At 34.5% G+C, this 12,571-nt stretch overlaps 1 protein-coding gene across 2 annotated transcripts in view; it reads right to left on the reverse strand.

The window, feature by feature from the left end:
* Positions 1-1,640: 1,640 nt before the first annotated feature.
* LOC108342456 (ubiquitin C-terminal hydrolase 12) overlaps positions 1,641-12,571 on the reverse strand; it is a 57,558-nt gene continuing 46,627 nt past the window's right edge. For both annotated transcript variants that reach the window (XM_017580239.2, XM_017580238.2), the window contains exons 16-32: positions 12,392-12,514; positions 11,841-11,918; positions 11,651-11,739; positions 11,468-11,576; positions 9,397-9,465; positions 7,055-7,165; positions 4,806-4,861; positions 4,526-4,703; positions 4,350-4,451; positions 4,188-4,259; positions 3,465-3,530; positions 3,193-3,258; positions 2,923-3,009; positions 2,681-2,797; positions 2,471-2,545; positions 2,301-2,387; positions 1,641-2,191 (exon numbers count right to left, since the gene is read on the reverse strand). In XM_017580239.2, the coding sequence (XP_017435728.1) occupies positions 2,150-2,191; positions 2,301-2,387; positions 2,471-2,545; positions 2,681-2,797; positions 2,923-3,009; positions 3,193-3,258; positions 3,465-3,530; positions 4,188-4,259; positions 4,350-4,451; positions 4,526-4,703; positions 4,806-4,861; positions 7,055-7,165; positions 9,397-9,465; positions 11,468-11,576; positions 11,651-11,739; positions 11,841-11,918; positions 12,392-12,514 (1,527 nt within the window). In that variant the 3' untranslated portion in view covers positions 1,641-2,149. The remainder of the gene's footprint in view (positions 2,192-2,300; positions 2,388-2,470; positions 2,546-2,680; positions 2,798-2,922; positions 3,010-3,192; positions 3,259-3,464; positions 3,531-4,187; positions 4,260-4,349; positions 4,452-4,525; positions 4,704-4,805; positions 4,862-7,054; positions 7,166-9,396; positions 9,466-11,467; positions 11,577-11,650; positions 11,740-11,840; positions 11,919-12,391; positions 12,515-12,571) is intronic.

The raw sequence follows: 12,571 nt of genomic DNA on the forward strand, positions 1-12,571 counted from the left end.
CTACCACCGCGAATGGGATGATCTTCACAACGACGTTGGGAGAGGAGAAATGGGACGCGAACAAGATTGACATAATAGAGGAAAGTGAACCATGTTGGCTGACAATGAAGAGCCGCCACAAATTGCACCAAAAATCGCCTAGAAAAGGAAATGGAGGGGAGTCAAGTGTTTTCTGAAACTCAATTTAGAGACGGAATACCCCAAATTCGATCTTATTTCATCAAGGACATTTGTAATGGTCATTAATCCGTCAATAAATTATGACACATCACTACATTACCAACAGATATATCTATTGGTAAAAGAATCACTATAATCCACCAGTAATTCCATCGAATACTGAAGGATCTAAGATTGGTAATGATCTGACAGCAATTAACATTTTTACTCTAGTGAGAAAATTAAATAAGATAAAAATCAATAAACTATCATATAAATTAATTTCATAAAGTAAGTAGTTATTTGTTCAATATTACAACATTTATTATCATCTAACGAATATCTTTGATTTGAACGTTAAAGTATTTTTTTTACAAGTAAACATATTAGTATGAATATCTAAACATGAAAATATTTCAAATTGGAAATTATAGAACAAAGAGAAGAGCTTCTCGTGGAGTCTTTACCATATGTTTCCGGTCTTATAAAAAGACAAAATTTTCATATTACATAATTTAAAAATCATTATTTACTTTCAATTTATACAGTTCAAAAATATTTTCTAAAAAGAAGCTAATTAACGCAATTAGAAATTAAAAATATCTTTACTTTGTAATCCAACCAAAATCATGTAATCAAAAGACAAAATGGAAAAGAGAAAAAAAGTACAATGGCGCAGGAAGAAATTGTCTCTTTTCTTTTTTGACTGGCGTAACTTGAGTGGAGTTAAAGATAATTATTATATTGTTTCCATGTGATGGTTGACTAGTTTTATAATTGTTTTGTCGACACGAGAAGCATTTGATTTATTCATCAATGTTTTATTAAATGAGAAAATTTTCTTAGTCTTTTTTATACCATGTAAATATTATATATACTATTTGGCTTTTAATTTGTAAATTGCATCTCTTGAATTTACAGTCGGTAGTAAATAATTCGAACTTTTATTATTTTATGAAAGCTCATTATCCAGATTTTTATTAAAATCCCCATATACGTTTATGTTAGAGGAAATTATCAAAAGGGTTCATTACAAATTTATAGCTTTAAGAAAAGATATTGAAAAGGTTTCAAAAGTCCTTCTACCACTGCTGCAACCATTAACGTCGAATGAAACGGAGAAGCTTCTTCTTTGACAGTGAGAATGGAATTCACAAATTAATGATTGTAGATGAATCCAGGAGTTGCTTGTCCAGTTTCAAATTCAAAATTAATATTTATTTACAACTTTTTCTTTAAACTAATCTAGTATTAAATGAACTTAAGAAACTAGTGGGTTCTATCTGTAGAAAAAAAAAACTAGTTATGTTGTGAAGAAATACTATCAATATATCCTTGTGATAATAAAGATTTAGTAAAACCAATGAAATCCTGCAAAACTCATTTGTTTTTCATGTTAGATTAAATTTTATTTACCATTTTTTCTTCCATGTGTTTTTGTAAAATGACAGTTCTACTCGCTGCATATGAAGGAATATGAATAGGAGGAACATGAAATGGTGAATTTTATGGTGACTGGCAAATCTTTTACATTACATAAAAAAAAAAGCTCTGCTACAGCATTATGCAGCCCTTACTTAACTTAGATTAACACTTCTAACTGGAAAAAATCAGGAAGCAATCAAGAAAAATGACAGAAGTCAAGCACTATACCCTGTATACACTCGCTAATCCAAAAAACTTATGTACTGATACAGTTTCAGCGATATGATCAATGACCTCAACTTGAAGAACCTCCATACAAAATCGGAAGTAGTAAAAAGCTCAAGGCGCTGTGGTAGGCAGATACCAGACGTTGAGAGCAATATTACCCCATTGACAGAAAGAATTACATAACCACATAACTAAATGTCTGCAGACACCACCTGAGTTGCTGATTTCATTAGTCCTATACATAGTAGCCTTTTGCCATCTTCCCCAAGTTTACAAGCCGATAGATATATAATAATGCTGAATTCATTCCATGCATCAACTTATCAATACCACTTTCTTAATTATAAATCTTTACTGGCTTCTCAAACGTGTGGCGATTCTGAAAACAAAAAGCCATATAATGTTGATTGTAATAAACAAAACCAAATTTTATACCCTCAAAAACATATTGTACTTGAGGAAACTTGCTCGTCAATAAACGCACTAACCTGGTTGACAGCATATGATCTTTGAGGAGTATTGTCAGTATGCTCCAAGCCAAGATATTGCTCCCAAGCACCATAAACATCTCTTCTCTATTAAAAGATAACAAAATAAAAAATACAATGTAAATTTGTTTTAAGAAAAATGTTTACAATTAAGTTTCATATCACCGCACCTGAAACCGACTGGATACAATGTCAGAATCCTGAAGGTACTCCGGACGCCCTAGTGATAGAAATGCAAACTTCCACTGCCCAAACGAGATATGTTAAAAAAGTAAGGTGAATTGAAATCAGATATACTCAATTTTTACTCATTGAAACCGTCAGGCAAACAAAATTACACAAATAGGTGGAAAAATAAAATAACACAGGTAAATGAGTACCTTGCCAAACTCATCATCAGGAACTTGAAGTTTCTTTTGTATTCTCACTTTAATTTCAGCTAGAGTTTCTCCTTCATGTATAACCAGAAAAAAAGGTTCCCCAAAGTTTTGAATTTGCTGTAATTTTTTAAGGGAAGAGAAAAATATAATACTTGTCATATAATTAATATCAGCATGAAATATGAAGGACATTAAATATTTTAAATTTATTAATAAAAGATATATCAATTAAAACTAGTTACCATTTGGTTTTGAGCTGTGTCTTTAGTGAAATGGTACACATGGATTAGACGATCATGAGAACCAAGATTTTTCTCTTCCTCTGGAATCTATTAAATTTGAAAATGGACATGCATGTATTAAAATTATAATGGGAGGGAAATTGAACAATAATAATATAATATATATATATATATATATATAGAAGTGCCAAGCAGTGTCATCATTACAACAATAAAAACAGGAATAATTCATTATATTAAAATGCTATCTCCCTTGTTTCGAATTCCTACCTCCTCCGCTCGTAATGTCCAGTATTGATCATTAATGTTTTCAATCTTTTCATTCGGAGGGAAGACCTGCACGGGCAGGAAATGAAAACGATATTTCTACAATAAAAATCTGCTATTTTGTGATGGTCAAAAGCACAAAAGCCAAAACAGAAGGGCAAGGGTAGGATTATACTGAACAGTAAATTTAACCAATATTTCCCGATGACTACTCTGGAAACAATAAAAAATATTAGTAACAACTGCACAAGTCATCAATGTACGTAATTCTTTACCTTGTATATTTTGTGATAGAAGACTTCAAGCAACCTAAGTTCCGCTTCAGGATCAGATAACTCTACCTGAGCAATGGTAATAAATGGGTATGATGTATAAAAAGAAATATAGTATACTGTCATCTAGAAGTTATTAATGGGGGCAAAGTTGGCAGCTTTATAAGGAAAAGTTGGTATTTGCCCCAGATTGCAGTCCCAACCAAAGTAACAGAAATGCATTGGACCAGGATCATAGTAACCAGATTCAAGTTGATGGAGCTTATTGTTTAAAAAGTCAAACACTATACGGAATTATATTGTAGTGAAATTTGTGTTATTTCTTGATTAGTACTTTCTTAGGATAAAGATATTAAATTTGGAGTAGATTTGTCAAACTATGTTAGACACACATATATGTATATTAATATAGATCGGCAAACTATTAGCCCAATGATCCAATCACTAATACAGTGCCTCGGCCACTAACCCAGTAATATGCTTAGGTCTTGGAATTGAGTAAACTCAACCAACCCAGAAATGCTAGCTCATGGAGTGACGATTTGCCCCCTCTATATCCAGAAGTTCACTGACAATTAATCAATGTGGAATCTTCAATAGTTTACACTACCTGATTTCCCTTTCAACTACAGAAGAACCCACACGTGTACTTGTGTGCATTTGTGACTTATGACCATAGGGTTGTGTACGTGGGTAAGATAATGAATCAAAGCTTAAGAATTTCACCTTTGTTTTAAGATCATCCAGGACATCCCCAACGGTGCTCTGCTTTGGCAGTCGGATAGTATGAATAACCACCTGACAAAAATATATAAAGAAAAACAGAAAGCTGTTACGAAGACAAAAATTTACAAAAAAATGGAAGAGAAATCTGGTCAGCATACTCACTTCATCTTTAATGGCATGATGAAATGCAACTTTCAGAGTTTTCAAACCTTGTAATTCTGGTAGAGGGATGTCAAGTACTTCATAGTATAATATATCTGAGGTCTGACATTGAAGAGAGGAATAAGATCTATTGTCTTTCCAAAAGAAAAAATTATTATTAATTTATCAATAACTACCTGATTGTAATGAACTAGCATATCAGACAAATGTTCTACCCCTCGATATTTAATAGGCTGTGGTTTTGGTTGTTGAGAGTAGCAGTTGTGTGGTGTCAGCCGTATTTTGGACGGATCATCCAAACCAAGTTGTTGGGCTACTCTCTCCACTACATCATCATAGGTAAAAAGCCTTGACCTAGACATTAGTAATTAGGAGAGTGTAAAAGCATTGAACAATAAAAAATTACATATAGTATATATTTTATTATATGAAGAAATAAGCTGCCAATATGCTTACATTTCCAAGAAGAAGTCATCTTCTTTAGGTCTATCCAGGGATCGAAAGTGAACCACCTAAGAATGCATAAAATATATAAGCAATTTAACTATTAACATGAAATTTGAAAGCTTAATTAATTACACATACAGATATGCACAAGCACGGACATATAGTGAAAAGTGGGACTTGAATAAATGAGATGAAGAAAATTCATTATATTCAACTTACACTGTTTTACCCTACGAAGCTCCTATACAAAAATGGCGCTTTCGCATCATACTCATGGTGGACACGCACACGCATCGGAGGCGTGCACAATGCGGTGTCAGATGCATATCTTTGGGCCAAACACAGCCCTGTTTGGAGACTCACAGGAGAAGACACGACCTTGCCCGAGTAGGCGTCGTGGTGGCTCTTCCAGGTTGGACAACAGCATTGGTGGTGGGGGTCACAGTGGTTTCAGATCTGGTATTGCAAGACTAAGGGAAATCTTGTTGGCATCAGTGAAGCCTCCAGTAGCCACTGACAATGGCTCTGGCTGGATAGAGGGGTTGTAGAGGCATCATCTGGTGATGGCATACACCCTAGCCATGGTAAAGCACATTTAAGAAGAGTTGGAATCATTTGTGGAAGATGGGTCTAGACTCTCTCTTGGGCCATCTTAAGCCATCATGGAAATTTTAGAGTAAAAAAAATTTTGGGCCAAGTAGAATAGGGTTTTGACTAACCAAGTCAACAAAAAAAGGGCCAAGGCCCAATGTTGACCAAGGTTGGACATCAACTTTGACAACTGACCAAGGAGTCAACATTTTTGGCCAAGCTTGGAGGACAAGGAGCATGGTTCGGCCATGACATGTGTCTCCTCCCTATTGGAGAGTTTTTCCACCCAGTTAGTGGCCACTTGTCATTTTAGGAATGAAGAGTTTTTCCATAGGTAGTGGCCACATGTCACCCTCTCATTTGAGAGGATTTATCCTTGTTCTCCAAGCTAACCAAAGTCGTTCTTTGAGGTTAAAATTTCTGCCTATTTTGAGACACTTGTGTCTCTCCTTCATGTAATTACCTTTGAAATAGAGTAATGTTATGCTGTCAAACTTAAGCCATACTACACTTATTAGGTCACCGTAGGCTAGACAACCCAAGTGACCTCCTCTAGCCACCTTCCTCCAAGAGTTGTCCCAACCTCTCTTAGAAAACCCCTAAACACATCATCCAACATAATGAAACCACCATGGTTGAGACACTTAGCCAACCTTCATCCACCATAATTTTTGTCCCTTCATCCATGAACACTTCCATGGCATTTTCCTTCTAGATTTGGTTCATCCTAGCCAGAGGATTGCCATCAGCTGATGTTGGGTTGCCATGTCATGGGAAGATGAAGGAGGAACCGAAGGGGTGTGACTTTTTTCTGAATAAATTAATAATTTATTACATTATTTAATACACATATTTGACAGATTCCATAGAAATCTTTTTCACCAATGAGAACTTTACATCTTATTAAAGTTCCCTGATTCTCCATTCATCATAATACACCCATTTCAACTTAAAAAAATCAATATTTTTCAATATAATTCTTTAAATATCAATTATATTATTTATTCTTATATATTATTTAAATATAGTTATTTAAAATTAATAATTAATATATTTTTTCAATAATAATTAATTAATTAATACATTATTTACATTTATATATAATTAATATATTATTTATAAATATATATTATTTAAATATAGTCGTTTCTTCATAAATGTTTGTTTTTATATTTTGTAGATTAAAAATTATAATTAATATACATATAATATATATATCAACGAGTTCATGTCATGTATTTTTACAGTTTAGTAGTATTCTTGTGTCCATGTCGTATTTGTGTTTGTATCTAGACTTCATACCTTTTACCTATGTTATATACATACATACATACATATATACATACATACATACATATATATATATATATATATATATTATTAGACAGGCACATCTATATATATATACAAATATCTATACACTCCGGGTTTCCAAAATATCAATATAATCAGATCCATATACTTCTTTTCCCAGTGATATATAGATAGATAGATATGGCTACAAAAAGGCAAGACACTTACCTTAAACCCTAATCCTAAAGCTCAGTACATACAAAATAAATAACATTACATTCCAACAGAGGGCAAGGTAAATCTACGAAAAGCATTACTGCATTTTGGGAAGTAACCAAACAAATTTGTATAAAGTAGCCAAAAATTGAATGTACCTGGCGATTGTGCACATATTCCAAATATGAGGGCACATCTGGATACCGGACATTTTCCCCACTATCCATAGAAGAAGCCTTTTGAAAGCATATGATATCACCATCTTCCAGCTGCAAATATGGAATATAAGCAAATAAATTAAATTGAAGCATTTGGTTTTGCAATAGTGGGAATCCGTACACACAACAGTGGATTCTAATGTTATTACTGAAACATTTCCAATTATTGATTGCCAAGAATATTTTTGCCAAAGATTCTCATACTAGTTTCATTCACAAGGAAGGAAGTAAGGGTAGGATTTCTCTATTATCTTAGCATGAGAAAATTTCTTACATGAAAGTTGTCCAGAAACACATGACCTGGTCATCAATCTAATATAACCATCTAATTTTCTGAGACAACCTGATAGGACCATGAGGGTCTACGTTAGGAGAAAAGGGAATAAAAAGAAAACATAGTCTGTTAGGAGGTGTTGGGGTTGTTAGGATGTGTAGTGTCTTTTGGGGGGTTAGCTATATAAAGGGGGAAGGTGTCTTGAGACAGGGTCATTGTTTTTGATCTTTAGTAGACAGGGTTTGTTTCATCCTGTGTGAAGGGAGGTTGGTCTCTTGGATGTTTTCGAACATATTCCTTGTTTCCAAAATAATAATACAGTTTTTCCCCAATGTTAGTTTGTGTGAGCGTGTCCTATGTCCAACTAGAGAATTCTGGATTTCTTATCACCAAAAAACCTAACAATTGGTTCGACTTGCCAGATCAAGAAAAAAGAGAGACATGGAAGAAAGATTGAGTACATTGGAAAGATTGGCCAGCGAACAGGAAAGAGCCATAGTCGAATTAAAAGAAGAAAACAGGGAGAGTTTCCAAGAAATTAAAGACATGCTGCGGAAGTTAGAATCCCATAGAGCTATAACTGAACGGAAGGACACTATGCAAGAAATCAGGGAGATTTCCAAGAAATTAAAGATACCCTAGGGAAGTCAAAATCCCATGAAAGGGGATCCAGAGGCAGTCAGAGCTCTGTGAATGGAGAGAAAAGAGGAAGAGAGGATCCTGAAGAGGAAATTGAGGTAGAAAGGGAGGAAAATCAGAAGTGCTGGATAAAAAGCGGAGAGTTGTCCATATTTGAAGGAAATGGCATCCAAGGTCACACAACAAGGGCAGCAAATATTTTGAAGTTCAGAACAACACAGGAACAAAAGAAGTACACCTAACCTAACCATCAATAGCATGGAAGAAATGCAGTCCTGGGGTTCAAGACCTGGCAACAAAAATCCAAGAACCTTTCTTGGGAAGATCTTGATGGCAGGTTTGGGGCTGATAATAACTGCAGTGAAATTGTTGATGTTGCTACTGAGAAAGGTGCAAAAGCTACTGCTCCAAAGGATGATAATTTGACAAAGGTTGGTGGGAAAAATACATCAGGTGAAGACTGAAATTGTTGATGTTGCTACTGAGAAAGGTGCAAAAGCTACTGCTCCAAAGGATGATAATTTGACAAAGGTTGGTGGGAAAAATACATCAGGTGAAGACTGTGAATGGAATGTTGTGACTCTTGCTTCTTAGAGTGAAGTTGCAAAAGCTACTGATTTTAGTGGGAAGAGTGGGGTAGGTCTTGGTGCATAGGTTAAAACAGTGGAGGAGGGTAAAGACAGAGAAAAGAAAGCAGAAAGTGGTGGGAACATGGTGACTACTACTTGTGATAATAAAGTAGAATATGCATCTGTTTTGAGTGTGGATGGTTCAAAAGTGGTTGGTGTTGAGAAAGCAAAAGACGGGGAAGCAGTGAAGAGGTAGAAAAAGACAAAAGAAGTTCAGAATATCACAGGATAGGATGTGTAGTGTCTCTTGGGGAGTTTGCTATATAAGGGGGGAAGGTGTCATGAGACAGGGACGTTGTTTTTGATCTTAGATAGCAGACAGGGTTGATTTCATATTGTGTGAAGGGAGGTTGGTCCCTTGGATGTTTTCAAATATATTGTTTGTTTCCACAATAATAATATAGTTTTTCCCCATTGTGAGTTTGTGTGAGGGTGACCTATATCCAAAACCAGAGAATTCTGGGATTCTTGTAACCAAGAAACCTAACACAACCTCATATAGTCTCCTATTGCCACATCTTGGCAACTCCATGCCACTACTGCCAGAAGTTAACAATAGATGATGACCTATCACAGGAATCCAGCAACTCCCCATCAATACTGCCAGTCAGTGTCAGTCCCCAGAATGTTTTGGTCAATCAGACACCGCAATTGTTATTTTTAGTAATACCATTCCCAAGAACCAAAAAGTATTTTCAAAAACTGAAAGAAGTGGAGCATCAATTATGGATATAACTCACCTGGCTAGTTCGAAATGTTACTTTCTTGTCAATAGGTTCGCACATGACGTTTGGTTCAAACTTAATTTCCTGCAAATAAAAGTCAGTCAAAACAGTGTCAGATCATAAAAATGAATTGAAAGCATAGATAAAACAGGACACATATGGCTCAAAACAGTGATGAGGAGAATTTCAAAAACACAAGGCACAAGAAAGCAATAATGCAACAAAAAATATTAATCAGAATTTAACATAAAATAATAGTAATGAGAGAACTCAAGATTAGTACAAGACATTATAGACATCAAGTTGTGATAGTTTTCCAAACAATATTGGATTAATTAAAACAAGTGGGAAGAAAAATGATAACTGTAATTAATAATATTTGGTGTCATGTAGTATCCAATATTGATACAACTGTGGCAAGGTTACAACACAAACGGCTATAACTCAAAGTACCCATACTTTATATGCCGGAACCAATTAAATTTCTATAACATATAGCACTGATATGTTATTGTTAGAGATTAGAGATATTACAGCGAATTCACTGTATTTGGCATTTTACATTTCATTCCAATGATCTTCTGTTTTATTTAGCTACAAGTAGTTACTGAGTCAGCGTTGACTAACACTTGTACCAATATCTTATGCGATCACCAATGTTGTCAAACTCAAAGATCCTAATGGGATTGGAAAGGAGATGAAAAATCATAACTCTTGGATCGCAGAAGCTATGAGTAAATAAAAAAATATATTCATAAATAGGTGCATCATTAAAAATAATATAAATGACAAAAATAACTCCCACATAATTCATAAAATGGGTTCATCACAACTAAAAATAGGTTCATAATTCATAAAATAGCCATAATGAAACAACCAATAAATTCATAAAAAATGGTTATGCCATTTTTTTTCTTCAAATTCAAAATAAACCCGAGCAGCCAGCAGAACCACCAAGGAAAGCAGAACAGAAAAAAACAGAGGCAGAGAGAGAAAAAGGGTAGAAGAGGAACAGAGAGCAGCAAAGGCGACTGTAAGGGCAGAGAGGGTGACTATGAGGGCAGGTGTATCAGTGGTGAGGACTGACACCACCGACAACAATGAGGGTGAAGATCGTATCCTAATGGATCAGGCAACAATCGCAAGGGTGGCAATAGCCAATGATCGAGAGTGCCAAGAGTGCTAGGAAGTGTGAAGGCAGCAACAGCCAGTAAGTGTGATGGTGGCATTGATAATGGTCATCTTGAAGCTTGTGCCTAGCTTGGGTCTTATCTGGTTCTGATATTCAAAACGCAACCCTACCAGAAAATGATCAGCCGATCTAGCAAGGATACTCACTCGCTGAGCTGCCCAACTTTTGATCCAAACTCTGCATCAGCTCGCTTGGTGGTGCAAACTCACATGATCATGTGAGTTTACTCATGATTTTAACCACATTGGCAATCATAGTTGATATTGAATAATATCTTTAGATTTCTCTCTTTTCTTCATATTCGTTCTTTATCTCTTCCTCATTCTATTAGTTACAAAGAAAATATGCCAAAACCATTCACCAGCAAATTTAGTGGCTAAAACAACGACATAGAACACATTAAAAATATATTACTGAATCTGAGTCAACAGGTTGAAAAGGTATGGAGCTAATTGGCACAAGTTATAAGCCATGTGCCAATTGATAACACATAAAAGAGTTGAGAGAAACTAAAAATTTTATCACTTCTCTAAACCCTAATACACCATACTACCCTATTTATAAGGGATAGTAGTTCAGCATACAAGGAATATAAGGAAGCTCCTAAAAACCTACTAGAAAATACATTACATTTCAACATAAGTTACATTCAATCTAAAATACAAATAGCAAGATTTATGACTAAATTAATAAATAAAATGTAAGAAGTTCCAAGATTTCTCAGTTACTAAAATGGTAAAAAGAATAGACAGAAAAGGACAAACAAAAATTCAGGTAGCATGAAAGTAAAAATGGTAGAATTTCAGTCAAAGACCAACTGGATTACCATCCTCACTACATATTTAGTTGTTTCGATGAGTTACAAAAGAGTTAAAGGAATCAATACAAACCAACCTCATAAAGTGCAATATCTTCTTCAGGGTCATAACCAGCCATTTCATTTAACCTCGATAAGATTTCCAATGGCTTGCCAGTGCACTTAACAAAGATCCTCCCAACATAACTGCCATTATAATGAAATAAATCTTAGGTCAACCTAGGTCTCAAAAATGTTGAAATAAATAAACTACTCAGTACCGAAGTTCCTCCTTTTCAGGATCATATAGCTTGAAGAAAAGCAATATATCATCCTTGGTCTTTTCAGGTGGTGCGATGGGACATGAATCCTAAACATGAATGCAGATTTTCAACAGGATTGCTTTGACTTGTACAGTAAAATTTAATAAAATAATAAATTAGTATTTAATTTCAATAATACAAATGTTACCATCCCCATCTCCACTTCCAAAAACAATTTTAATTCTGCATTGTGAACCTTGTTTGATACTTCTCTCAATTGTCCAACCTGCAATACAGTGAAGTACATTGAGAAAAACTTCAATCATATAATTTTTCATTCCATATAACCAAGCACCAACACAGATAATAATTAAAAGACATCAGAGCATTCCCAGAACAAGGAATATAAATCCCAGGATCCAACACAATTAATATGAACAATACTACTGAAACATTGATTTTTATTTTCAAGAAATAGAACAGTTCATAATGGGGAAAGTGAAAAACAAAAGCAACTCATGAGCAATTAGGCCAGCAAACAAAATGAAATAAACATATAGTAAGATAGCATCACAATCACATAACTAACAGGCTTCCATAGTAACAAAAAAAAAGCTATAATTCAAAAATTTAACCAAATTGTTGAAGGACCATAATATAATTGTAAAACATCTTCATATACAAAAAGAAATAATTAGTCAGCAAAAAAATAAAAGGGACAAAGTAGAACAAAATATCCAAGTAAACATGAAAATTTACAGATTGTGCTTCCTCAGCAGGTGTCAATGGTCTGTTAGGACGATATGTATGGTTTTGCCGCTTTGCCCATATCCAATACCGCTGAAATTGAACTGGAACATTAAATTCTTTTGCAACCTCGTCCTGTATATCAAAGAGTGTGCAAAAATGGGCATTAAAATAACATTACAATATAAAATA

This window comes from Vigna angularis, chromosome 6, assembly GCF_016808095.1.
Source record: "Vigna angularis cultivar LongXiaoDou No.4 chromosome 6, ASM1680809v1, whole genome shotgun sequence".
NCBI lineage: Eukaryota > Viridiplantae > Streptophyta > Magnoliopsida > Fabales > Fabaceae > Vigna > Vigna angularis.